At 67.6% G+C, this 27,567-nt stretch overlaps 1 protein-coding gene across 1 annotated transcript; it reads left to right on the top strand.

The window, feature by feature from the left end:
* On the top strand, positions 1-24,877 carry ZNF628 (zinc finger protein 628). Its single transcript, XM_075725472.1, is given in 15 exon segments — positions 1-180; positions 265-873; positions 875-2,161; positions 2,192-2,551; positions 2,750-2,914; positions 2,969-3,517; positions 4,184-4,487; positions 10,269-10,583; positions 12,291-12,605; positions 13,239-13,394; positions 14,143-14,329; positions 15,367-16,664; positions 24,055-24,369; positions 24,455-24,780; positions 24,869-24,877. Coding segments are annotated over 15 exon segments (6,375 nt in total).
* The last annotated feature ends 2,690 nt before the right edge of the window (positions 24,878-27,567 follow it).

Raw genomic sequence — 27,567 nt, 5'->3', positions numbered from 1 at the left:
ATGGCGGGAGCGACGCCAGCAGCGGGGCCAGCCGGGCCCCGGGCCGGGGCTGCGGGCACGGCCGACCAGCCCTACGCCTGCCGGGAGTGCGGGAAGGCCTTCAGGTGGTCGTCCCGCCTGGCCCACCACCAGCGCAGCCACACGGGCGAGCGGCCCTACAAGTGCCCCGAGTGCCCCAAGGCCTTCAAGGGCTCCTCCGCCCTCCTCTACCACCAGCGAGGCCACACGGGCGAGCGGCCCTACGCCTGTCCCCAGTGCGGCAAGGCCTTCAAGCGTTCCTCGCTGCTGCAGACCCACCAGCGGGTTCACACGGGGCTGCGGGCCTTCGAGTGCGCCCAGTGCGGCCTCACCTTCAAGTGGGCCTCCCACTACCAGTACCACCTCCGGCAGCACACCGGCGAGCGGCCCTACCGCTGCCCCGCTTGCCCCAAGGCCTTCAAGAACTCTTCCAGCCTCCGCCGCCACCGTCACACCCACACCGGCGAGCGGCCCCACGCCTGCCCCGTCTGCGGCAAAGCCTTCGCCCAAGCCACCAACCTCCGGCAACACCAGCGCGTCCACACCGGCGAGCGGCCCTACGCCTGCCCCCAGTGCGGCAAGACCTTCACCCACTCCTCCAACCTCCTCCTCCACCGCCGCACCCACACCGGCGCCCGGCCCCACGAGTGCCCCACCTGCGCCAAAGCCTTCGTCTCCGACGCCTGCTTGCAGAAACACCTCCAGAGCCACGCCGGCCACGCTGCCGTGCCGCCGCTCCTCCCGGCGCCCACCGCGGCACCGGAGACGCTCTGGCGGTGCTCTGCCTGCCCGCTGAGCTTCACCAGCGAGGAGGAGCTGCTGGGCCACCAAGGCAGCCACTCGGTGACAGCGGTGACCCCCCCCGGCCGCCCCCCACCGCTGCCCCACTTGTGGCAAGACCTTCAAGAACAGCTCCGGGCTGGCCCGGCACCGGCACGGCCACGCTGCCGAGCGGCCCTTCAAGTGCGCCGTCTGCCCCAAGACCTTCACGCAGTTGGCCGGGCTGTTGGGCCACCAACGCAGCCACCCCGCCGCCGTCCCACCGCGTCCCCCCCCCGAGGCTCCTCACCCCTCGGCGGAGCCCCAGCCCGCCCTGGAGCGCCCGTACCAATGCACTGAGTGCGGCAAAGCTTTCAAGGGCTCCTCGGGGCTGCGTTACCACATGCGGGACCACACGGGAGAGCGGCCCTACGCCTGCCGCGAGTGCGGCAAGGCCTTCAAGCGTTCCTCCCTCCTCCAGATCCACCAGCGGGTTCACACGGGGCTGCGGGCCTTCGAGTGTGCCCAGTGCGGCCTCACCTTCAAGTGGGCCTCCCACTACCAGTACCACCTCCGGCAGCACACTGGCGAGCGGCCCTACCGCTGCCCCGACTGCCCCAAGGCCTTCAAGAACACCTCCTGCCTCCGCCGCCATCGCCAGCTCCACACCGGCGAGCGGCCCCACGCCTGCCCCGTCTGCGGTAAAGCCTTCGCCCAAACCTCCAACCTCCGGCAACACCAGCGGGTCCACACCGGCGAGCGGCCCTACGCCTGCCCCCAGTGCGGCAAGACCTTCACCCACTCCTCCAACCTCCAGCTCCACCGCCGCACCCACTCCGCCGCCCGCCCCTACCGCTGCCCGCTCTGCCCCAAGGCCTTTGTCATGGCCTCCTACCTCCAGCGTCACCTCCGCACCCACGCCCCCGGGCCCCGTGGGACCCCCCGCCGCCCCCCTCCACCCGCCCCCGAACCCCAGACCTTCCTGCTGGTGCAGACCCCCCAGGGCCTGCAGCTCATCCCCAGCCCCCCGGCACCCCCGCGGAAGCTCCTCCTGCTGCCCAGCCCCCCGGCCGAGCCCCCTGCCTTCACCCTCCTGCCCGCCGAGGGTCCCCCACCCCAGGCGGGAAAGGGTCCCCGGGCATCGGGACCCCCCACCGCCGGGCAGAGCATCCTGTTGGTACCCAGCACGGGGCAGGCGCTGCCCGGCGTCCAGCTCCAGGCAGTGGCGGGGGCCCCGGCGGGGGCCAGCGTCATCGTCCTGAGGGGTGGCATCGGTGGTGTCCTCCCGCCGCGGGGGCCGCAGCCCCCTGAAGTCACCGGTGTCCAGCTGCAGGCAGCCGAGGTGACCAACGTCCAGCTCCAAGCCCTCCCACAACCCTTGGAGGTCACCAATATCCAGCTCCAAGCTGCTGAGGTGACAAATGTCCAGCTCCAAGCCACGGAGCTGACAAGTGTCCAGCTCCAAGCCCTGCCACAGCCCTTGGATGTCACCAACATCCAGCTCCAAGCTGCTGAGGTGGCAAATGTCCAGCTGCAAGCCCTGCCACAACCCTCCAAGGTGACCAACATCCAGCTCCAGGCCAGCGAGGTGACCAACGTCCAGCTCCAAGCCCTGCCGCAGTCCTTGGACGTCACCAACATCCAGCTCCAAGCTGCCGAGGTGACAAATGTCCAGCTCCAAGCCCTGCCGCAGCCCTTGGATGTCACCAACATCCAGCTCCAAGCCAGTGAGGTGACAAATGTCCAGCTGCAAGCCCTGCCACAACCCTCCAAGGTGGCCAACATCCAGCTCCATGCTCTGCCGCAACCCTCAGACGTCACCAACATCCAGCTCCAAGCTCTGCCGCAACCCTCAGATGTCACCAACATCCAACTGCAGGCCACAGAGGTGACAAATGTCCAGCTGCAAGCCCTGCCACAACCCTTGGATGTCACTAACATCCAGCTCCAAGCCCTGCCACAACCCTCCAAGGTGACCAACATCCAGCTCCAAGCCCTACCACAACCCTTGGATGTCAGCAACATCCAGCTGCAGGCCACTGAGGTGACAAATGTTCAGCTCCAAGCCCTGCCACAACCCTCAGATGTCACCAACATCCAGCTGCAGGCCACCGAGGTGGCAAATGTCCAGCTGCAAGCCGTGCCACAGCCCTCTGAGATCACCAACATCCAGCTCCATGCCCTGCCACAGCCCTCAGAGGCGCCCAGCGTCCATCTCCAGGCCACAGAAGTACCCAATGTCCAGCTGCAGACCACAGAGGTGACAAATGTCCATCTCCAAACCACCAAGGTACCTGACATCCATCTCCAAGCCACAGAGGTGTCCAACGTCCATCTCCAAACCACTGAGGTCCCCAGTGTCCATCTTGAGCCCACAGAGGTGCCCGACATCCATCTCCAGGCCACAGAGGTGCCCAGCATCCAGCTGCAGGCCACAGATGTGCCTGAGGTCCAGCTCCAGGCCACAGAGGTGCCCAGCATCCAGCTGCAGACCACAGAGGTGCCTGACGTCCAGCTCCAGGCCATGGAGGTGCCCAACATCCAGCTGCAGACCACAGAGGTGCCCGATGTCCATCTCGAAACCACTGAGGTGCCCAACATCCATCTCCAAGCCACAGAGGTGCCCAGCATCCATCTCCAGACCACAAAGGTGACCGATGTCCACCTGCAGGCCACTGAGGTGAGCAACATCCATCACCAAACCATGGAGGTTCCCAGTGTCCATCTCCAGGATGCAGAGGTGACCACTGTCCAGCTGCAAGCCACTGAAGTGCCCAGCATCCATCCCCAAACCACGGAGGTGACAAATGTCCATCTCCAGGCCACAGAGGTGCCCAGTGTGTGTCACCAAACCACTGAGGTGCCCAGTGTCCATCTCCAAGTCACAGAGGTGCCCAGCGTCCATCTCCAGACTACAGAGATGACCAGTGTCCATCTCCAAGACACAGAGGTGTCCAGCATCCATCACCAAATGATGGAGGTGCCCAACATCCATCTCAAGATCACGGAGGTGCCCAACATCCAGCTGAAGACAATGGAGGTGACAAATGTCCATCTCCAGGCCACTGAGATGCCCAACTCCTGTCACCAAATGATGGAGGTGCCCAGCATCCAACTCAAGACCACAGAGGTGCCTAACAGGCATCTCAAGACCATGGAGGTACCCAACATCCAACTGAAGACCGTGGAGGAGGTGCCCAGTGTCCAACTCAAGACCGTGGAGGTGCCCAGTGTCCAACTCAAGACGATGGAGGTGCCCAACATCCAACTCAAGACCATGGAGGTGCCCAGCATTCAACTGAAGGCCATGGAGGTGCCCAACGTCCAAATCAAGACCGTGGAGGTGCCCAACATCCAACTGAAGGCCATGGAGGTGCCCAACGTCCAACTCAAGACCGTGGAGGAGGTGCCCAACATCCAACTCAAGGCCATGGAGGTGCCCAACGTGCAACTCGAGCCCACGGAGGTGACAAACGTCCATCTCCAGGCCGCAGAGGTGCCCAACGTCCAGCCGCAGCCCCCCGAGGTGCTCGTGGCGGGGGGGGCCCCGTCCCCCTCGCCGTACCCACGGCTGGCGGTGGTGGGGGCGGCCGGGGGGCTGCCCCCCATGTTGCTGCTGCGGGGGGCTGGGGGGGGACCTGCCCGCCTCTGCCTGCAGGCGCTGGCCCAGCTGCCCCCCCCCTCGCCCCCCCGCATCCTCCTGGTCCGGGGTGAGCCGGGACCGGGGGGCAGCGGGGGGGGGGCAGCCCCCCACCCCGGCACGGGGGGCAGCCGGGGGGGGCAGCAGTGCGGGGGGGGCAGGGACAGGACCCCCTGCCCCAGAGCTGCCCAGTGTCCCGCTGGTTCACACCTTCTGAGGGGGGGGACCCCCCGAGACCCCTCAGAACTCCCCTGCAGAGCTGGAGCGGGGGGGCTCAGCCCCGGGGTCCCACTGACGCACATCTGCGGGGCGGGGGGGCCGGACCCCCATGGCCCCCGGGACCCCCAGGAGGCCCCTGGGCCCCCCAGGACCCCCATGGCCCCCCCAGCCGCCCCAGCAGAGCCGGAGCTGGGGGGGTCTTCGCCCTGGAGTCCCCCGGGGGGGGGGGGGGGGGGAGGGGGTCCCCCGTGGGCGTGGTCAATAAACAGTGCCCCACCCCCTGCCCCACCCGCGCGCCGTGCGGCTCTTCCTTCCGGCGGGGGGCACCGGGGGGCGGGGCCGTCGCTAGGGGCGGGGCCGGTTGCTAGGGGCGGGGCCGGCACCGGGGCGGGGGCGTTGCTAGGGGAGGGGCCGTCGCTAGGGGCGGGATCGCTGCCCATTGGCCGTGTCGGAGGGCGGGGCCTCGGGCGGCGCCTGCGCGTTGCAGCCTGGCCTGGGCGGGCCCATGGGCGGGGGTGGGCGGGGCCATGGGCGGGCCCATGGGGGAGCAGTGCGGGGGGGTGACGGGGGTTACTGGGGAGGTGGGGCTTGGGGGGACGGGGGGCACTGGGAGGCGTACATGGTACATGTGTGTGCACACGTGTGTGCCTGCATGTGTGCCTGTGCGCGTGTGTGTGCGTGTGCACACGTGTGCATGTGTACGCGTGTGCCCCTGTGCGTGCACTGGCGCATGTGGGCGTGCACGTGTGCATATGTACACGTGTCTGCATGTGTGCGCGCAAGTGTGTACACGGGTGCCTACGTATGCACGTGTGCGCAAGCATGCGTGTGTGCACGTGAGCGTGTGCGCACGTGAGCGTGTGCGTGCACGCCTCTGCGTGTGTGCGCGAGGGTGCAGATGCGTGTGCTTGCCTGGGTGCACGTGTGCGCGTGCTGCAGCGGCGCGCGCCCTGTGCCTGTGTGCTGCTGCGGCCGGAGGCCACATGCACACGCGTGGCGGGGGTGGCGGGAGGCCACGTGCACACGCGTGGCGGTGGCAGGCCACGTGCCCACGCGTGGCCGGGCGGCGGGAGGCCACGTGCACACGCGTGGCGGGGCGGTGGGAGGCCACGTGCACACGTGTGGGCGCTGCATGTGTGTCCCCTGGGCGCCGCGTGGCTCCAGCGTTAACCCCCGCCTGCCCTGGCCCGAGGCCTGCCAGGTTGGGGGGGACCCGGTGAGGGGGGCACCCTGCCCCCCCCCCAGCCCAGGGGTCTCCGGGCCCCCCCTGCCCCCAGCCCACCCCGCCCAGCCCCTGGACGGCCGGCTGGACGGACGGACGGACGGACTGAGTCATCCTTGGCCCGGCAGCCCCGTCTCGTCCTCCCCGCCCGCCGGCCGTCCCCATCGCCACCACCGCCCGCCATGGCCCTCGCCCTCCTGCTCCTGGGTGAGCCCGGCGGCAGCGCCGGCGCTGCGCGGGCCTTGGCACTGCGCGGGCACTGGCACTGCACGGGTGCCGGCACTGCACGGGCGCCGCACGGGGCTGGTGTGCGTGTGGCACGGGTATGGTGGGTGCTGGGATCAGGGCTGAATGCAGCATGGGCACTGCATGGGAGCTGGCACTGCATGGGCACTGCACAAGCGCTGGCACTGCATGGGCACTGGCACTGCTCGGACGCCGGCACTGCACGGGCGCCGCACGGGGCTGGTGTGCATGCGGCACAGGTATGGTGGGTGCTGGGAGCGGGGCTGAATGCAGCACGGGCACTGCACGGGCACTGCATGGGAGCTGGCACTGCACGGGCACTGCACAAGCGCTGGCACTGCACGGGCGCTGGCACTGCTCGGGCGCTGGCACTGCACAGGCGCTGCACAGGGCTGGTGTGCGTGCGGCATGGGTATGGTGGGTGCTGGGAGCAGGGCTGAATGCAGCATGGGCACTGCATGGGAGCTGGCACTGCACGGGCACTGCATGGGAGCTGCACGGGTGCTGGCACTGCATGGGCACTGGCACTGCACAAGCACTGCACAGGCGCTGCACAGGGTTGTTGTGCGCGTGGCACAGGTATGGTGGGTGCTGGGAGCGGGGCTGAATGCAGCACGGGCACTGCATGGGCACTGCATGGGTGCTGGCACTGCACGAGCACTGCACGGGCACTGGCACCGCGCGAGCGCTGCACGGGTGCTGGCACTGCAGGGGCACGGGCACTGCACGGGGCTGGTGTGCGTGTGGCACGGCTACGGCACGGGTATGGTGTGGGTGCTGGGAGGGGAGGTTGAGTACGGCACCGGGCACTGCACGGGCACTGCACTGCGCTGCACGGGCACAGCACAGGCGCTGCACGGGCGCAGTGCTGGACGCAGCACTGGAGCTGCACGGGCGCTGCAGTGGGCACTGCGCAGCGGGGTCTGGGCAGTGGGAATTGTGCTGGGCGCTGTGCAGAGCATGGGGCACTGGGAACCAGGCATTGGACACTGGGAATTGCACCGGGCACTGGGCTGTGCTGGGCACTGGGCACTGGGAAGGGCACTGGGCACTGGTCAGCGGGACTGGGTACTGGGAAGGGTGCTGGGTGCTGGGCCCTGGGAACTGGGAAGGGCACTGGGCACTGGTACTGGTTGCTGGGCACTGGGCTTGGGGAGGGCACTGGGCACTGGACGTGGGGTACTGGGCACTGGGAAGGGCGCTGGGCACTGGACATGGGGTACTGGGCACGGGGCACTGGGCACTGGGAAGGGCACTGGGCACTGGTTGGCTGGGACAGGGCACTGGGCAGGGCCCTGGCCGTGGGGCACGGGGCACTGGGCAGGGGCACTGGGCACGGCAGGAGACCACTGGGCATGGGGTGGTGGCACTGGGCAGGGTGCTGGGCACTGGGCACGGGGCACTGGGCATGGGGCACTGGGCACTGGGAAGGGCACTGGGCACCGGGCACTGGGCACCGGGCACTGGGCAGGACGCTGGTCACTGGTCCCTGCTGCTGGGTGCCGCAGGGACCCCCCGCCACCCCGGAGAGCCCGGGATGGGGTGGGGTGCCCGGACGCCTGGGTCCCCCACTCATCCTCTCCGCTCGGTCTCCAGTGGGGCTGCTGGGACCCCGCCGCACAGGTACGGGGAGGGGGGGGAGCGGGCGGGGGCTGGCCCAGTGGCACCCAGTGAGTCCCAGTGGGGGAGCTCCCGGAGGGTCCCAGTGTGCGCAGAGGATCCCAGTGGGTCCCAGGGTGTGCGAAGGATCCCAGTGTGTGCAAAGGATCCCAGTGGGTCCCAGTTTGTGCAGGGGTCCCAGCACGTCCTAGAAGGTTCCAGCATGGGCAGGGCTCCCAGTGGGTCCCAGTTTGTGCAAAGGACCCCGTGGGTTCCATTGTGGGCAGGGGTCCCTGGGGCAAGCAGGGGTCCCAGTGTGTCTCAGCAGGTCCCAGTGTGTGCAAAGGAGCCCAGTGGGTCCCAGTGGGTCCCAGTAGGTCCCAATTTGTCTAAAGGATCCCCGTGGGTTCTAGTTTGGTCAAAGGAGCCCAGTGGGTCCCAGTCTATGCCAAGGATCCCAGTGGGTCCCAGTGGGTGCAGGGCTCCCAGTGGGTTCCAGTGGGTCCTGGGTGTCTCCCAGCAGGTCCCAGTGTGTGCAGGGGTCCCTGGGGGGGGGGGGGGGGGGGGGGGGGGGGGGGGGGGATGCAGGGCTTCCAGTGGGTCCCAGCAAGTCCCAGTGTGTGCAAAGGATCCCAGCAGGTCCCAGTGAGCGCAGGGGTCCCAGAAGGTCCCAGCAGGTCCCAGTGGGCGCAGGGGTCCCAGAAGGTCCCAGCAGGTCCCAGTGAGCGCAGGGGTCCCAGAAGGTCCCAGCAGGTCCCAGTGGGCGCAGGGGTCCCAGAAGGTCCCAGCAGGTCCCAGTGAGCGCAGGGGTCCCAGCAGGTCCCAGTGGGTGCAGGGGTCCCAGTAGGTCCCAGTAGGTCCCAGTAAGTCCCAGCAGGTCCCAGTGGGTGCAGGGGGTCCCAGAAGGTCCCAGCAGGTCCCAGTGGGTGCAGGGGTCCCAGCAGGTCCCAGTAGGTCCCAGTAGGTCCCAGCAGGTCCCAGCAGTTCCCAGTGAGCGCAGGGGGTCCCAGCAGGTCCCAGCAGGTCCCAGTGGGCACAGGGGTCCCAGCAGGTCCCAGCAGGTCCCAGTGAGCGCAGGGGTCCCAGCAGGTCCCAGCAGGTCCCCAGTGGGTGCAGGGGTCCCAGTAGGTCCCAGCAGGTCCCAGTGAGCGCAGGGGTCCCAGAAGGTCCCAGCAGGTCCCAGTGGGTGCAGGGGTCCCAGCAGGTCCCAGCAGGTCCCAGTGAGCGCAGGGGTCCCAGCAGGTCCCAGCAGGTCCCAGTGAGCGCAGGGGTCCCAGCAGGTCCCAGCAGGTCCCAGTGGGTGCAGGGGTCCCAGCAGGTCCCAGTAGGTCCCAGCAGGTCCCCGTGGGTGCAGGGGTCCCAGTAGGTCCCAGCAGGTCCCAGTGAGCGCAGGGGTCCCAGAAGGTCCCAGCAGGTCCCAGTGGGGGCAGGGGTCCCAGAAGGTCCCAGCAGGTCCCAGTGAGCGCAGGGGTCCCAGAAGGTCCCAGCAGGTCCCAGTGAGCGCAGGGGTCCCAGAAGGTCCCAGCAGGTCCCAGTGAGCGCAGGGGTCCCAGCAGGTCCCAGCAGGTGCACGAGTCCCAGCAGGTCCCAGCAGGTCTCAGTGGGTGCAGGGGTCCCAGTAGGTCCCAGCAGGTCCCAGAAGGTCCCAGCAGGTCCCAGTAGGTCCCAATAGGTCCCAGCAGGTCCCAGCAGGTCCCAGTGGGTGCAGGGGTCCCAGCAGGTCCCAGTAGGTCCCAGCAGGTCCCAGTGGGTGCAGGGGTCCCAGCAGGTCCCAGTAGGTCCCAGTAGGTCCCAGCAGGTCCCAGCAGGTCCCAGTGAGCGCAGGGGTCCCAGCAGGTCCCAGCAGGTCCCAGTGGGCACAGGGGTCCCAGCAGGTCCCAGCAGGTCCCAGTGAGCGCAGGGGTCCCAGCAGGTCCCAGCAGGTCCCAGTGGGTGCAGGGGTCCCAGTAGGTCCCAGCAGGTCCCAGTGAGCGCAGGGGTCCCAGAAGGTCCCAGCAGGTCCCAGTGGGCACAGGGGTCCCAGCAGGTCCCAGCAGGTCCCAGTGAGCGCAGGGGTCCCAGCAGGTCCCAGCGGGTGCAGGGGTCCCACTAGGTCCCAGTAGGTCCCAGTAAGTCCCAGCAGGTCCCAGTGGGTGCAGGGGTCCCAGAAGGTCCCAGCAGGTCCCAGCAGGTCCCAGTGGGTGCAGGGGTCCCAGCAGGTCCCAGTAGGTCCCAGTAGGTCCCAGCAGGTCCCAGCAGGTCCCAGTGGGCACAGGGGTCCCAGCAAGTCCCAGTGGGCACAGGGGTCCCAGCAGGTCCCAGCAGGTCCCAGTGGGCGCAGGGGTCTCAGAAGGTCCCAGCAGGGCCCAGTAGGACCCAGCAGGTCCCAGCAGGTGCAGGGGTCCCAGAAGGTCCCAGCAGGTCCCAGTGAGAGCAGAAGCTCCCAGTAGGACCCAGCAGGTCCCAGCAGGTGCAGGGGTCCCAGCAGGTCCCAGTGTGTGCAGGGCTCCCGGGGGGTCCCGGCGGGTCCCGGTGGGTGCCGGTGGGTGCCGCTGGCCCCGGTGCCTGAGCACGGGCTGTCCCCAGAGCCGTTCCCGGTGCGGCTGGCCAGCGGCCCTGGTCGCTGTGCCGGGCGGGTGGAGGTGCAGCACGACGGGCGCTGGGGCACCGTCTGCGACGACGACTGGGGGCTGCCGGACGCGGCGGTGGTCTGCCGGCAGCTGGGCTGCGGGGCCGCCCTGGCCGCCCCGGCGGGAGCCTGGTTTGGAGAGGGCTCGGGGCCCATCTGGCTCAATGGGTTGCGGTGCCGGGGCACGGAGGAGCGCCTGGCCCTGTGCCGGCACCGGGGTTGGCGTCCCCACGTCTGCGCCCACGAAGAGGATGCCAGCGCCGTCTGCTCAGGTGGGCTGCGGCGGGCGGGCGGGCGAGCAGGGGGCCGAGCTGGGGACCCCTCGCCTGACCGCCGCTCCCCACAGCTCACCCCTTCCAGCCCCTCGGCACCACCGAGCCCCCCTGGACACCCACGCCCACCGTCACCCAGCCCCCCGTTACAGCATGCACGGGTGCAGCGTGCACAGGTACTGTGTGCACGGGTAGAGCATGCGCAGCAATAACGGGTGCAAGTACAGCACGCGCAGGGTTCCAGCATGCACGGGTAGAGTGCACAAGGGCATGCTGTGCACAGGCACAGTGTGCACAGGCAGCGTGTGTGCAGGTGCAGCACGCGCAGGTCACAGATGCACAGGGATGGTGTGCACGGGCACGGTGTGCATGAGCCAGGTGTGCACAGGCATGACATGCACAGGTATGGTGGTGTGCACAGCTGTGGTGTGCACGGGCATGGAATGCACGGGCACGGTGTGCACAGGTACGGTGTGCACAGGTACAGTGTGCACAGGTACGGCATGCATGGGCACAGCGTGCACAGGTACAGTGGGCACGGGCACGGTGTGCACAGGTAGGGTGTGCACAGGCACAGCTGCATGGCTACGGCATGCACTGCCCAGGTGTGCACGGGCATGGCATGCACAGGTAGGGTGTGCACGGGCACGGTGTGCACAGGTACAGCATGCACGGGCATGGTGTGCACAGGTAGGGTGTGCACGGCTACGGCATGCACAGCTGTGCTGTGCACAGGTACAGCATGCATGGGCACAGTGTGCACAGGTACGGTGGGCACGGACACAGTGTGTACAGGTAGGGTGTGCACAGCTGTGGTGTACACAGGCATGGTGTGCACAGGTACTGCATGCATGGGCACGGTGTGCACAGGTAGAGTGTGCACAGGCACAGCGTGTACGGCTACAGCGTGCACAGCCAAGGTGTGCTCGGGCATGGCATGCACAGGTAGGGTGTGTACAGGCACAGTGTGCACAGGCATGGTGTGCACAGCCGAGGTGTGCACGGGCATGGCATGCACAGGTAGGGTGTGCACAGGCACGGTGTGCACAGCCCAGGTGTGCTCGGGCATGGTGTGCACAGCCCAGGTGTGCACGGGCATGGCATGCACAGGTAGGGTGTGCACAGGCACGGTGTGCACAGCCCAGGTGTGCTCGGGCATGGCATGCACAGGTAGGGTGTGCACAGGCACAGTGTGCACGGGCATGGTGTGCACAGCCGAGGTGTGCACGGGCATGGCATGCACAGGTAGGGTGTGCACGGGCACGGTGTGCACAGGTACAGCATGCACGGGCATGGTGTGCACAGGCACAGTGTGCATGGCTATGGCGTGCACAGCCCAGGTGTGCACGGGCACGGAGTGCACAGGTAGGGTGTGCACGGGCACAGAGTGCACAGGTACAGCATGCACAGCTACAGCATGCACAGGCACAGCATGCACGGCTACGGCATGCACAGGTAGGGTGTGCACAGCCAGGTGTGCACAGGCATGGCATGCACAGGTAGGGTGTGCACAGGCACAGTGTGCACAGGTACAGCATCATGGGCACGGTGTGCGCAGGTAGGCTGTGCACAAGCACGGGGTGCACAGGTACAGCGTGCACAGGCACAGCATGCACAGGCACGGTGTGCACAGGCACGGGGTGTGCAGGTACCCCCACCCAGGGGTGCCAGGCGCCCGCGCTGACGCCGAGCCGGCCTCTCTCCCAGGGGCTCCCACCATGCGGCTGGTGGGGGCCACGGGGCGCTGCGCCGGCCGGCTGGAGATCTTCCACGCCGGGCAGTGGGGCACCGTCTGCGACGACCTGTGGGGGCTGCCGGACGCGGCGGTGGTCTGCCGGCAGCTGGGCTGCGGGGCCGCCCTCGACGCACCCCGGGCAGCTTTTTTTGGTGAGGGCACCGGGCCCATCTGGCTGGACGACGTGCGGTGCCAAGGGAACGAGTCGTCCCTGCTGGGGTGCCCGGCTTCCCCCTGGGGTGTCACCAACTGCCAGCACCGGGAGGACGCCGCCGTCGTCTGCGCAGGTACTCGCCGTGCGGGGGGGCTGCAGGCCGTGCCCACAGGGCTGATGCAGCGAGCACGCGGTTCCCGTGCCCGTGCGGGTGGTCCCAGGGCAGCGGGTGGGCACGGGGACACGCGGCTGCATTGCAAACCCTGTGGGTGCGCAGTCGGCAGGGTGCAGCACGGCCGTGCTGCATGCGGCAGCAGTGAGGGTGCATTGCGTGTGTGGTGCGTGTGGGCAGGGTGCAGTGCAGGTGTGCAGTGCATGGGAACACCGTGTCTGTGCAGCGTGTGCGTGGGCAGGGTGCAGTGTGGGTGTGCAGTGCACGGGGACACCGTGTCTGTGCAGTGTGTGCGTGGGCAGGGTGCAGTGCGGGTGTGCAGTGCACGGGGACACTGTGTCTGTGCAGCGTGTGCGTGGGCAGCACTTGCATGTGTACAGCACATGTGTGGGCAGGGTGCAGTGCATGTGTGCAGTGCATGGGGACACCGCGTCTGTGCAGTGCGTGTGTGGGCAGGGTGCAATGTGTGTGCAGTGCATACGTGGGCAGGATGCAGTGCGTGCGTGCAGTGCATGCGTGGGCAGGGCGCAGTGCAGGTGCAGTGCAGGTGCAGTGCATGCACCGCAGGGCTCACGCTGCTCTCCCTGCCCGCAGATGAGCTGGCTACCCTGGATGTCCGCCCCGCAGAGCCCACTCCCCGCCAGCTGCAGACGAAGCCGTCGCGGGTGCCCCCCTCCGCACGGCCCCGCGGCCGCGGCTCTCCCCGCAGCACGGTGGCCAGCCAGCCCACCGCCAGGACAGCCCGCGAGGGTAGGAGCGGGGTGGGGGTCCCCGTCCCCCGCGCAAGGTCCCAGGGAGCTGGCAGGTGGCCGGGTGCAACACGGGACCCCCTGTTTTGCTGCCCTGGCCCGGCTGCGGGGCTGGGGACTGAAGCAGATTTGGGGGGCATGGACCCCCCCCCATGCACCTCCCCTGCCTGCTGGGTCCCCTCCCCTGTTCCAGAGACCCTGTCCCCGAGGGATGTCCCTGGGTGCCCCCCCCGAGCCGGGCTGAGCGACCCTCTCGTTGCAGGGCAAGGGGACACGCTGTCACCCACAGGGACCTCTCTGCCTGCCAGCAGCACCCAGCACCCTGCAGCACCGGCTCCGGCCAGCACCACCCCCAGCACCCAGCGCCCCACACAATGGGATGCAACTGGTGCCGCGCCCAGCACCCAGCACCCCACAGCACAGGGTCGGATCGCTGCCACCCAAGCCAAAGCAGGGCGAGATCCCATCCATATCATCAGGATCACCCGACTCAAAGCAGAGCAGGATCCGGCCGGCATCATCCAGAGCACCAAGCCCAAGGCAGGACGGGATCCAGCTGGTGCCACCAGGTCTAAAGTGGGTCGGGATCCAGCTGGTACCACCAGATCCAAGGCAGGATGGGATCCAGTGGGAACCAACAGGTCCAAGGCAGGGTGGGATCCAGTGGGAACCAACAGGACCAAGGCAGGACAGGATCCAGTGGGAACCAACAGGTCCAAGGTAGGATGGGGTCCAGCTGGCACCAACAGGACCAAGGAAGGACAAGATCCAGCTGGCACCAACAGGTCCAAGGCAGGACGGGATCCAGCAGGAACCAACAGGTCCAAGGAAGGACAAGATCCAGCTGGCACCAGCAGCTCCAAGGCAGTATGGGATCCAGCAGGAACCAACAGGTCCAAGGCAGGATGGGATCCAGCGGGAACCAACAGGTCCAAGGTAGGATGGGGTCCAGCTGGCACCAACAGGACCAAGGAAGGACAAGATCCAGCTGGCACCAACAGGTCCAAGGTAGGATGGGATCCAGCGGGAACCAACAGGTCCAAGGTAGGATGGGGTCCAGCGGGAACCAACAGGTCCAAGGTAGGATGGGATCCAGTGGGAACCAACAGGTCCAAGGTAGGATGGGGTCCAGCGGGAACCAACAGGTCCAAGGTAGGATGGGGTCCAGCTGGCACCAACAGGTCCAAGGTAGGATGGGATCCAGCTGGCACCAACAGGTCCAAGGTAGGATGGGATCCAGCGGGAACCAACAGGTCCAAGGTAGGATGGGATCCAGTGGGAACCAACAGGTCCAAGGTAGGATGGGGTCCAGCGGGAACCAACAGGTCCAAGGTAGGATGGGGTCCAGCTGGCACCAACAGGTCCAAGGTAGGATGGGATCCAGCTGGCACCAACAGGTCCAAGGTAGGATGGGGTCCAGTGGGAACCAACAGGTCCAAGGTAGGATGGGATCCAGTGGGAACCAACAGGTCCAAGGTAGGATGGGATCCAGCTGGCACCAACAGGTCCAAGGTAGGATGGGGTCCAGTGGGAACCAACAGGTCCAAGGCAGGACGAGATCCAGTGGGAACCAACAGGTCCAAGGCAGGACAAGATCCAGTGGGAACCAACAGGTCCAAGGCAGGATGGGGTCCAGCTGGCACCAACAGGTCCAAGGTAGGATGGGATCCAGTGGGAACCAACAGGTCCAAGGTAGGATGGGGTCCAGCGGGAACCAACAGGTCCAAGGCAGGATGGGGTCCAGCTGGCACCAACAGGTCCAAGGCAGGACGGGATCCAGTGGGAACCAACAAGTCCAAGGCAGGATGGGATCCAGTGGGAACCAACAGGTCCAAGGTAGGATGGGGTCCAGTGGGAACCAACAGGTCCAAGGCAGGATGGGGTCCAGCTAGCACCAACAGGTCCAAGGCAGGACGGGATCCAGTGGGAACCAAGAAGTCCAAAGCAGGGTGGCATCCAGCTGGCACCAACAGGTCCAAGGCAGGACGGGATCCAGTTGGTACCATCCGTGTCACCCGGCCCAAAGCAGGGCAGGATCCAACCAGTACCCTACGGATCACTCGGCCCAAAGTTGGACAGATTCTGGCAGGTGCCAACCAGACCGCCAGGAAACCACCAGAACGGGGTTTGGTTGGGATCGTGCGAGGTACCAAGCCCAAGGCAGGGCGGGATCCAGTTGGTGCCACCCCACTGCAGACAGGGCAGGATGTGGCAGTTGCCATCCAGCTCACCCAGCAGCCAGCCGGACGGGATCCCGTTGATGCCACTCAAGCCAAAGTGTGGCAGGATCTGGTTAGTACCACACAAGGCACCAGGCCCAAAGCAAGGCAGGACTTGGCCCCCACCATGGTGGTCCCAGCAGGTGAATCCGTGTGGAGTAACCAGAAACTGGGAGAACCAGATCCTGAAGGTACCATGAAGACCACACGTCCTCCAGCGGAACTGGATGCAGATGGTACCAAGTGGACAACACGTTCTTCAGCAGGTTTTGGTGTAGATGATATCCCGAGGAGCACACGTCCTGCAGCAGAACCAGATCCTGAAGGTACCACGCAGAGACCATGTTCTCCAGCAGCAGAACCAGGTCCTGAAGGCACCATGAAGAGCACACATCCTGCAGCAGAAGCAGGTCCTGAAGATAACATGAGGAGCACTCATCCTCCAGCAGAAGAACCAGGTCCTGAAGGTACCATGAGTAGTACACATCCTCCAGCAGAACTGGACCCAGATGGTACCACATGGAGCACCCATCCTGCAGCCAAACCAGGTCCAGAAGGCACCATGAAGAGCACACATCCTGCAGCAGAAGCAGGTCCTGAAGATAACGTGAGGAGCACACATCCTCCAGCGGAACTGGATCCAGGTGATACCACATGGAGCACACGTCCTCCAGTGGAACTGGATGCAGATGGTACCACATGGAGCACACATCCTCCAACAGAACCAGGTCCTGAACATGTCATGGCGAGCACACATCCTGCAGCACAACCAGGTCCTGAACATATCGTGACGAGCACACATCCTGCAGCAGAACCAGGTCCAGAAGGCACCATGAAGAGCACACGTCCTCCAGTGGAACTGGATCCAGATGATACCACATGGAGCACACATCCTGCAGCAGAACCAGGTCCTGAACATATTATGACGAGCACACATCCTGCAGCAGAAACAGATCCAGAAGGTATCATGAGGAGCACTCGTCCTCCAGCAGAACCAGGTTCAGAAGGTAGCATGCAAAGCACACATCCTGCAGAAGAACCAGGTCCTGAAGGTACCATGAGGAGCACTCATCCTCCAGCAGAACTGGGTCCAGACGGTACCCTGAGGAGCACACATTCTACAGCAGAAAGGGGTCTGGATGATGCCATGTGGAGTGCACATCCCACAGCAGAACCTGGTCCCAGTGGTGCCACACTGTATGCACGTCCTGCAGCAGAACTGGATGCAGATGGTACCACATGGAGCACACGTCCTGCAGCAGATCTCAGTCTAGATGGTACCCTGAGGAGCACACGCCCTGCAGCAGAACCAGGTCCGGATGGTGCCCTGAGGAGCACACGTCCTGCACCAGAACCGGGTCCGGATGGTGCCCTGAGGAGCACACGTCCGGCAGCAGAACCGGGTCCGGATGGTGCCCTGAGGAGCACACGTCCGGCAGCAGAACCGGGTCCGGATGGTGCCCTGAGGAGCACACGTCCGGCAGCAGAACCGGGTCCGGATGGTGCCCTGAGGAGCACACGTCCTGCAGCAGAACAGGTGCCAGATGATACCACATGGAGCACACAACCTGGAGCTGAACCTAGTCCAGAAGCTACCCTGAGGAGCACATGTCCTCCAGCAGATCTGGATCCAGATGGTACTAAGCAAGGAATTATTTGGAAGAAATTTTCAGGAAAAGAATGAAATGTGGGAGGCCTGGGGTGGGTGGAAAGACAGTAGGGACTGTGTGGATAGGCCGAGAGGGGAAGGACAATTGACTGGAGAGAAAGGTGGAGGGACGGACGGACAGAAAGTCAGGAGAAAGGGGAGGTGGATTAATGGATGGCAAGGATTTGTGGGAGACTGGATGTATGGATGACAAGGAAAGAGGAATAGATGGGTGGGTGGATGGATGGGTGGATGGGTGGGTGGGTGGGTGGATGCCTGGATGGATGGGTGGGTGGGTGGATGGATGGGTGGGTGGATGGGTGGGTGGGTGGATGCCTGGATGGATGGGTGGGTGGGTGGATGCCTGGATGGGTGGGTGGGTGGATGGGTGGATGCCTGGATGGATGGGTGGGTGGGTGGATGCCTGGATGGGTGGGTGGGTGGATGGGTGGATGCCTGGATGGATGGGTGGGTGGGTGGATGGATGGGTGGGTGGGTGGGTGGATGCCTGGATGGATGGGTGGGTGGGTGGATGGATGGGTGGGTGCGTGGGTGGATGGGTGGATGGGTGGGTGGGTGGGTGCGTGGGTGGATGGGTGGATGGATGGGTGGATGGATGGGTGGGTGGGTGGGTGGGTGGATGGATGGGTGGGTGGTTGGATGGGTGGGTGGGTGGATGGATGGGTGGGTGGGTGGGTGGATGCCTGGATGGATGGGTGGGTGGGTGGATGGATGGGTGGGTGCGTGGGTGGATGGGTGGATGGGTGGGTGGGTGGGTGCGTGGGTGGATGGGTGGATGGATGGGTGGATGGATGGGTGGGTGGGTGGGTGGGTGGATGGATGGGTGGGTGGTTGGATGGGTGGGTGGGTGGTTGGATGGGGCTTTCTTCACCCAGCACCCAGGGCAGGGGGCCTGGAGGCACCGATGCGGGGGCCTCACAAACCTCTGTGTCTGTTCCCTCCCCAGGTGCAGACCTGGACCCAGGCCCTGCTGGGGCCCCTGCTCCCCCCACAGAGCCCCCATCGCCCCCTCCATCGCCCCTCACCCTGATCCCAGCAGCCACCCCAGCCCTTGCAGTCCAACTGGGTCCAGGCGCCATTGTTCCCTCCCCGTCCCCCCCAGAGCCCCCCAGCACCCAGAGCTCTCCAGCACCCACCCAGACCCCCAAGGAGCCCCCCAGCACCCAGAGGCCCCCAGCACACACCCAGTGCCCCAAGGAGACCCCCATTACACAGATTCCATCAGCACCCTCCCAGCCCCCCACAGAACCCCTCAGCACCCAGACCCTCCCAGCACCCCCACAGCACTCTATGGAGACCCTCAGCACCCAGACCCCCCCAGCACCCTCCCAGCCCCCCACAGAGCCCCTCAGCACCCAGAGACCCCCAGCACCCTCCCAGACCCCCAAGGAGCCCCTCGGAACCCAGAGACCCCCAGCACCCACCCAGACCACCAAGGAGCCCCTCGGCACCCAGACCCCCTCAGCACCCACCCAGACCCCCACAGAGTCCCTCGGCACCCAGACCTCCCCAGCACCCTCCCAGCCCCCCACGGAGCCCCTCAGCACCCAGAGACCCCCAGCACCCACCCAGACCCCCACAGAGCCCCTCGGAACCCAGACCTCCCCAGTACCGACCCAGACCCCCAAGGAGCCCCTCAGCACCCAGAGACCCCCAGCACCCACCCAGACCCCCACAGAGCCCCTTGGCACCCAGACCCCACCAGCACCCTCCCAGACCCCCAAGGAGCCCCTCGGAACCCAGAGACCCCCAGCACCCACCCAGACCACCAAGGAGCCCCTCGGCACCCAGAGACCCCGAGCACCCACCCAGACCCCCACAGAGCCCCTCGGCACCCAGACCCTCCCAGCACCCCCACAGCACCCTATGGAGCCCCTCAGCACCCAGACCCCCCCAGCACCCACCCAGACCCCCAAGGAGCCCCTTGGCACCCAGACCCTCCCAGCACCCACCCAGACCCCCAAGGAGCCTCTCAGCACCCAGACCCCCCCAGCACCCCCACAGCACCCTATGGAGCCCCTCAGCACCCAAACCCCCCCAGTACCCTCCGAGCCCCACAGCACCCAGAGCCCCCCAGCACCCTCCCAGCTCCCCACAGAGCCCCTTGGCACCCAGACCCCCCCAGCACCCTCCCAGCCCCCCACGGAGCCCCTCGGCACCCAGAGACCCCTAGCACCCCCTCAGCCCCCCACGGAGCCCCTCGGCACCCAGAGACCCCGAGCACCCACCCAGACCCCCACAGAGCCCCTCGGCACCCAGACCCTCCCAGCACCCCCACAGCACCCTATGGAGCCCCTCAGCACCCAGACCCCCCCCAGCACCCACCCAGACCCCCAAGGAGCCCCTTGGCACCCAGACCCTCCCAGCACCCACCCAGACCCCCAAGGAGCCTCTCAGCACCCAGACCCCCCCAGCACCCCCACAGCACCCTATGGAGCCCCTCAGCACCCAAACCCCCCCAGTACCCTCCGAGCCCCACAGCACCCAGAGCCCCCCAGCACCCTCCCAGCTCCCCACAGAGCCCCTTGGCACCCAGACCCCACCAGCACCCTCCCAGCCCCCCACGGAGCCCCTCGGCACCCAGAGACCCCTAGCACCCCCTCAGCCCCCCACGGAGCCCCTCGGCACCCAGAGACCCCGAGCACCCACCCAGACCCCCACAGAGCCCCTCGGCACCCAGACCCTCCCAGCACCCCCACAGCACCCTATGGAGCCCCTCAGCACCCAGACCCCCCCAGCACCCACCCAGACCCCCAAGGAGCCCCTTGGCACCCAGACCCTCCCAGCACCCACCCAGACCCCCAAGGAGCCTCTCAGCACCCAGACCCCCCCAGCACCCCCACAGCACCCTATGGAGCCCCTCAGCACCCAAACCCCCCCAGTACCCTCCGAGCCCCACAGCACCCAGAGCCCCCCCAGCACCCTCCCAGCTCCCCACAGAGCCCCTTGGCACCCAGACCCCCCCAGCACCCTCCCAGCCCCCCACGGAGCCCCTCGGCACCCAGAGACCCCCAGCACCCCCTCAGCCCCCCACGGAGCCCCTCGGCACCCAGACCCCCCCCAGCACCCCCTCAGCCCCCCACGGAGCCCCTTGGCACCCAGACCCCCCCAGCACCCCCTCAGCCCCCCACGGAGCCCCTCGGCACCCAGACCCCCCCAGCACCCCCTCAGCCCCCCACGGAGCCCCTCGGCACCCAGACCCCCCCAGCACCCTCCCAGCCCCCCACGGAGCCCCTCGGCACCCAGACCCCCCCCAGCACCCTCCCAGCCCCCCCACGGAGCCCCTCGGCACCCAGACCCCCCCAGCACCCCCTCAGCCCCCCACGGAGCCCCTCGGCACCCAGACCCCCCCAGCACCCTCCCAGCCCCCCACGGAGCCCCTCGGCACCCAGACCCCCCCAGCACCCCCTCAGCCCCCCACGGAGCCCCTCGGCACCCAGACCCCCCCAGCACCCCCTCAGCCCCCCACGGAGCCCCTCGGCACCCAGACCCCCCCAGCACCCTCCCAGCCCCCCACGGAGCCCCTTGGCACCCAGAGCCCCCCAGCACCCTCCCAGCCCCCCCCGGCACCCCTCGGCACCCTTCCCACCCTTCCTGCCCGCATCCCGACAGACCCCGTGCTCGCAGGGGCCCCATGCCCAGGTAAGCCTGGGGTGGGGGGCGCACTGGCAGTGGGGTGTCCTGCCAGGGGACCCCCAACTCCTGAGGTGACCCCAGAGCTCTGGGGCAGCATGGGGGTGGGTGCTGGCAGGGTGGTGGGGGTATGTGGGGCCCCTCTGCACCCCAAATTCTGCTTTTTTTTTGGGGGGGACACATTGGGGGGGCTCTTGTGGCTGTGCTTTAGGGGGTCTCTGTGTCTCACCCCACAGGTCCCGCTCCGCCAGCAGCGCTGCCGCCGGCCGGCCCCGGGGCTGGGGGGCAGTGGGGAGGGGGGTCTGGCGGCTGCCCCCCCTGCCTGGCCCCCCAGCTGCAGGCCCTTCTGCAGGAGGTGCAGGGGCTGCGGGGGGACCTGCGGGCACTGGCCCTCACCCTCCAGCACCTCCTGGGGGGCTTTTCGGGGACCGCCCCTGCCCCCGGCTCTCGGCCATGATGGGGTCATGGCCACCCCAGGTGGGTGACTCGGGGGGGCTGCCGTGACCCCCAGATGAAATAAAGTGGGGCTGGAGCCCCCCACCCCCAGTCCTGGAGCATCTTGAGGTTGTGGATGGGGAGCATCATTTTGGGGGGTATAGGGGGATCAGCCGCCCCTCAGGCCCGTCCTTGGGCGGGGGGGTGACCTGGGGGTGCAGGCAGCAGAACCCCTTCTTTTGCGGGGGGCAACGCCGGTCCTGCTCCCCATCCCACGCCCCCCTCTCCGCTGGCCCCACGGTGCCGGGGTGGCTCCCCCAGCGCTTCCCCACGGCGCTTTCGCTTCCTCCCCCCTGCTCCCCCCGCCGATGCTGCCCCCACGGCCGGCCCTGGGAGGGAGCTTTAAAAGGGGGGGAACCCTGGGAATTGGGGGCCCAGGCAGCTGCGGTATGGGGGGGCTGCTCAGCCTTGGGCTGTGCCTCGGTGAGGGATGGGGGGCCATGGGGGGGGGTGTGGGGCAGGGGCTTGGCGGGCCACGGGGCTGGGGGCGGACTTGGGGTGCACCTGGGGAGGGGGTGTGTTGGGGGTTTTACTGGGGTGTGCAGGGTGTCTTGTGTGTTGTGTCTTGGGGGTCGTTGGGGTGTGTGGGGCATGGGGTATCTGTGGGTTGAATGGTGGGGGTCAGTGGGGCATGGGGGGGTTTGGGGTGCCCATGGGGTGTGTGTTGGGGGTCAGGGGGTGTAGCAGTGTCTGTGGGGTGTGTGTTGGGGGTCAGTGGGGCATGGGGGGTTTGGGGTGCCCATGGGGTGTGTGTTGGGGGTCAGGGGGTGTAGCAGTGTCTGTGGGGTGTGTGTTGGGGGTCAGCGGGGCATGGGGGGGTTTGGGGTGCCCATGGGGTGTGTGTTGGGGGTCATGGGGTGTAGCGGTGTCTGTGGGGTGTGTGTTGGGGGTCAGCAGGGTGTGTGGGGTAGGGGGTGTCCATGGGGCGAGGGCTGGGTCCCCACTCCCAGCTGTTCCCTCTCTCCCCTCAGCTCTGTGCTGTGGCACCGCGGCCGGATCCGGTACGTTGGGGGTCCCCTGGGGGTCCTCTGGGGTCCCCTGGTGACACTCAGGGGCCATGGGGTCAGCGGCCACGGGATGTGGCAGGCACTGGGGCATGGACCACACGTAGGAGGGCTTGTGCTGGGTGGACTGGGGCTATACTGGGCAGACTGGGGATGAGCTGGGCACACTGGGGCTACACTGGGCAGACTGGACTTGTACTGGGCAGCCTGGGGCTGGGTTGGGCAGACTGGGGCTATACTGGGCAGACTGGGGATGAGTTGGGCAGACTGGGGCTGGTTTGGGCAGACTGGGGCTATACTGGGCAGACTGGGGATGAGTTGGGCAGAGTTGGGCTGACTTGGGCTGCTTGGGGCAAACTGGGGCTATACTGGGCAGACTGGACTTGTGCTGGGCAGACTGGGGCTATACTGGGCAGACTGGACTTGTGCTGGGCAGACTGGGGCTGGGTTGGGCAGACTGGGGCTATACTGGGCAGACTGGACTTATGCTGGGCAGACTTGGGCTGCTTGGGGCAAACCGGGGCTATACTGGGCAGACTGGGGCTGCATGGGGCAGACTGGGGCTGGGTTGGGCAGACTAGGGCTATACTGGGCGGACTGGAGTTACGTGGGGCAGACTGGGGCTATAACGGGCAGACTGGGGCTATACTGGGCAGACTGGACTTGTGCTGGGCAGATGGAGCTGGGTTGGGCAGACTGGGGCTATACTGGGCAGACTGGGGTTGGGTTGGCACACTGGGGCTGGTTTGGGCAGACTGGGCTTGTGCTGGGCAGATGGAGCTGGGTTGGGCAGACTGGGGTATACTGGGCAGATGGGGGCTGGATTGAGCAGACTGGACTTGTACTGGGCAGATTGGGGCTATACTGGGCAGACTGGACTTGTGCTGGGCAGATGGGGCTGGGTTGGGCAGGCTGGGGCAATAGTGGGCAGACTGGGGTTATACTGGGCAGACTGGGGCTATACTGGGCAGACCGGACTTGTGCTGGGCAGATGGAGCTGGGTTGGGCACACTGGAGCTATACTGGGCAGACTGGGCTTGTGCTGGGCAGATGGGGCTGGGTTGGGCAGACTGGGGCTGGATTGAGCAGACTGGGCTTGTGCTGGGCAGACTGGGACTGTACTGGGCAGACTGGGCTTGTGCTGGGCAGATGGGGCTGGGTTGGGCAGACTGGGGCTGGATTGAGCAGACTGGGCTTGTGCTGGGCAGACTGGGACTGTACTGGGCAGACTGGACTTGTGCTGGGCAGATGGGGCTGGGTTGGGCAGGCTGGGCTTGTGCTGGGCAGACTGGGGTTATACTGGGCAGACTGGACTTGTGCTGGGCAGACTGGGGCTGGATTGAGCAGACTGGGCTTGTGCTGGGCAGATGGAGCTGGGTTGGGCACACTGGAGCTATACTGTGCAGACTGGGCTTGTGCTGGGTTGGGCAGACTGGACTTGTGCTGGGCAGACTGGGGCTATACTGGGCAGACTGGGGCTGGGTTGGGCAGACTGGGGCTACACTGGGCATACTGGACTTGTACTGGGCAGATGGAGCTGGGTTGGGCACACTGGGGCTATACTGGGCAGACTGGGCTTGTGCTGGGCAGACTGGGGCTGTACCGGCCATACTGGTGCCATACACCTTCCCCCCGCCGCAGCGGTGCCAGCCCGGCTGCGGAGCAGCCGCTCCCGCTGCGCCGGGCACGTGGAGCTCCTCTTCGACGGCGCCTGGGGCTCGGTCTGCGCCGAGGGCTGGGCGCCGGCAGCCGCCCGGGTGCTGTGCCGCCAGCTGGGCTGCGGCCGCCCGCGCCTCGTCCCGGTGCCCTGCAGCCCCGCGGCAGCCGGCGCGTCGCCAGCGGTGCTGCAGCGGGTGCAGTGCACCGGGCAGGAGCTGGCCCTGGAGCACTGCGTCCTCCAGCCGGGCAACCCGTCGGCCTGCCGCACGGAGCGGGTGGCCGCCGTCGAGTGCGAGGGTGAGCGCGCAGCGGGGGTGGGGTGACGCTGCTTTAGGCGGGGGGGGGGTCCCACGGGGCTGGCATCACTCCCGTGTCCCCGCAGAGCCCTTCCAGCTGCGGCTGGTGGGCGGCCCTGGGCGCTGCGCCGGGCGCTTGGAGGTGAACCGCGCCGGGCAGTGGGGCACAGTCTGCGACGACGGCTGGAGCGGCACCAACGCGGCGGTGGTCTGCCGGGAGCTGGGCTGCGGGGCGGTGGGGACAGTCGGTGACCTTCCCCAGGGACGGCGCCGCTTCGGCCCCGGTGCTGGGCGCATCTGGCTGGACGACGTCCGCTGCCAGGGTCAGGAGGGGACCCTGCAGGATTGCGCCCACCGCGCCTGGGGACGCCACGACTGCACCCACCAGGAGGATGTCGGCGTGGTCTGCCAGGTCCGGGACCCCCCCCCCGCTGCCGCGGGACACCCGGGGCGTCCCAGCAGGGCAGGACCGAGCCCCGGGCATCTTCTCGCCCTTGCAGGACGCCTGAGCGCCGCGGCTCTGCCCCCGGAAGGCCCCCGGCCTCGACAGCCACCGCGTCCCCCTGCGGAGCATCCCTCCTGCACCCCTCCCCGGGCAGCCCCTGGCCCCATGGGGACCCCCACGCGCGACCCCCCCCAGAGGTCCTGCCCCAGCCCCTTCCCCCCCTGCCCAGCCATTAAACGTGGAGAACCCAGCATCCGCCCGCACGGTGGGGAGGTGGGCGCGGGGCCCGCGCGCAGCCGCGGCCGAGCCGTGGGGCCGCGGTGGGGCGAGTGCAGGGGCCAGGCTGTCCCAGGTGTGGGGCTGAGCCAAGCCTGGCCCCCTGCCCACGCTCCCCCCGTGGCCTCTCGACCCCGTTATGAAACAGCTCGTTAGCGCTAATCCGGCCACCTGTCCCGCTCCCAGCACCCTGCCCGCCGGGGGGGCACCTGCCCGCTGCTCTGCCCCGCGGCGTGGGGCAGGGGCCGGCCTGGGCCCTGCTGGGGGGCAGGCAGGGGGGCCAGGACAGGTGGGGCGGCAAGGCAGGAGGTGGGGCAATGGGGTCGGGGGGCAGAGGGGGCTGGGCGGGCGGCAGCAGGACTTGGGGGTGCAGAGGGGCAGGGTGGAGCGGTGGGGGTCCGGGGGGCAGAGGGCCGGTGCGTGCAGCAGCGGGGGCGAGGGCTTGCAGGGGGGCAGGCAGTGGGGCAATAGGGCGTGGGGGGGCAGCGTGTGGGGCACTGGGGGCCATGGGCTGCGGAGGGGCAGGCCGTGGGGCAAAGGGACACCAAGGGGGCACAGCCCACCCGCAGTGACGGCCGGGGGGCGGTCAGGGGCAGCAAGGATGGGGGCAGTGGGGCTTTGGCAGCAGGCTGTGCCCCTCCCGGCCCTGGGGACGAGTGCAGGGACAGGCTGGTGCCACCTGGCCTGGCTGCCCGCTGGCTATTTCGGTGCCCCCGCAGCTGTCCGTCCCTCCGCCCCCGCGGCCCTGCCACCGCGCTCCCTCCCACGCTCTCGGGGTGCCGGCCAGCAAAGGCCCCCCCGGGGGGGGGACGGACAGGGACAGGCACCCGCATCCTCCGCGTGCCAGCGAGGCCGGAGACGTGCCGGCGGCGCTGGACGGACAGACGGACCCTGGGGATGGTCCCCGGTGGGGCAGGGGGGGTCACAGCCCCCCAATTCCTGCCCCACGGTGGGGGCTGGGGACACATGGCCCCCCCCCTCCCGGGAACAGCCCCCGCTCCCCGGGGGGTCACGGGTGGGCACGACCTTCACTCTTGGCCGCCCGCCAGCGGGTCCTGCTAATGTGCTGTCAAGTATTAATTACCTTCCCACGGGGCCGGGGTCAGGGCCCGGGAGCAGATGGGATGGGGGGAAGGAGCAGGTGGGGAGGGGGGGGGCGGGGATACGGCCCTGGGAAAAAGGGGGAAGGGAGGCGGCCGTGGGAAAAGGGGGGACGGAGGGAGATGGTCGTGGGAACTGGGGAGAGGGAGGGAGGTGGCAGTGGGAAATGGGGAGAGGGTTGGGTATTTTTGTGGGAAATGGGGGGAGAGAGATGGTCATGGGAAGTGGGGAGAGGGAGGGAGGTGGCAGTGGGAAATGGGGAGAGGGTTGGGTGTTGTGGGAAATGGGGAGAGGGTTGGGTATTGTGGGAAATGGGGAGAGGGTTGGGTGTTGTGGGAAATGGGGAGAGGGTTGGGTGTTGTTGTGGGAAATGGGGGGAGAGAGATGGTCATGGGAAGTGGGGAGATGGAGGGGTGATGGTCATGGGAAGTGGGGAGAGGGAAAGGTATGGCCCTGAAAACTGGGAGAGAGGGAGGGATCCAGCCCGGGAACTGGGGAGAGGGATGAGTGTTATTGTGAGCAGTGGGGAGAGGGAGAGCTATGGCTGTGGGAAGTGGGGAGATGGAGGGGTGGTGGTCATGGGAAGTGGGGAGAGGGAGGGAGATGGCCGTGGGAATGGGGGAGAGGGATGGGCATTATTGTGGAAAGTAGGGAGAGGGAGGGAGATGGTGGTGGGAATGGGGGAGAGGGATGAGTTGTTACAGGAAATGGGGAGAGGGAGAGGTATGGCGGTGGGAACTGGGGAGAGGGAGGGAGATGATGATGGGAAGTGGGGAGAGGGAGGGTGATGGTTGTGGAAAGTGGGGAGAGGGAAAGGTATGGCCCTGAAAACTGGGAGAGAGGGAGGGACCCGGCCCGGGAACTGGGGGAGAGGGAGGATGCTGGGGCAGGCGCAGCCCTGGGGTGCGGGGAGAGGGACGAGCAGGGTGCCCCAGCCTCATGTGCTGTGCTCCCCCCACTCCAACCTGGGGAGACCCCCCAGCACCCCCGGCTCCATGCACACACCCCCCCCCAGCCACACCCCCACGGCCGACCGCCGCATTTCGGCACGGCCGGTACTTCCTTGGCAGGACACCGGGTGCGTGTGCCACCAGCTGGGCTCTGCCAGCCCCATCCCAAAATAGACACCCCAGGAACGCGCCCCGCTGAGGGGGCCCAGATGTGAGTCAGAGCGGGGTGGGGGGGGCGGCAGGGACGCGGGGCGGGGGTGGTGCGGCCGGGGCTGAGGGGACGGTGGGCAGAGGGGGCTCGGCGTGGGGACATCTGGGGTTGGTGCCAGCCCCATGGGGCGATGCCTCGGGCCTGGGGATCACTGCAGGCCGGCAACTGCGGCTGGCGCCCCATGCCCGAAGCATCCCGCCCCACATCTGGGGGTCT

This window comes from Pelecanus crispus, chromosome 31 (genome assembly GCF_030463565.1).
Source record: "Pelecanus crispus isolate bPelCri1 chromosome 31, bPelCri1.pri, whole genome shotgun sequence".
Taxonomy (NCBI): Eukaryota; Metazoa; Chordata; class Aves; order Pelecaniformes; family Pelecanidae; genus Pelecanus; species Pelecanus crispus.
The sequence above is the reverse complement of the archived record's forward strand: the minus strand, read 5'-3'. Positions and strand labels throughout refer to the sequence as shown.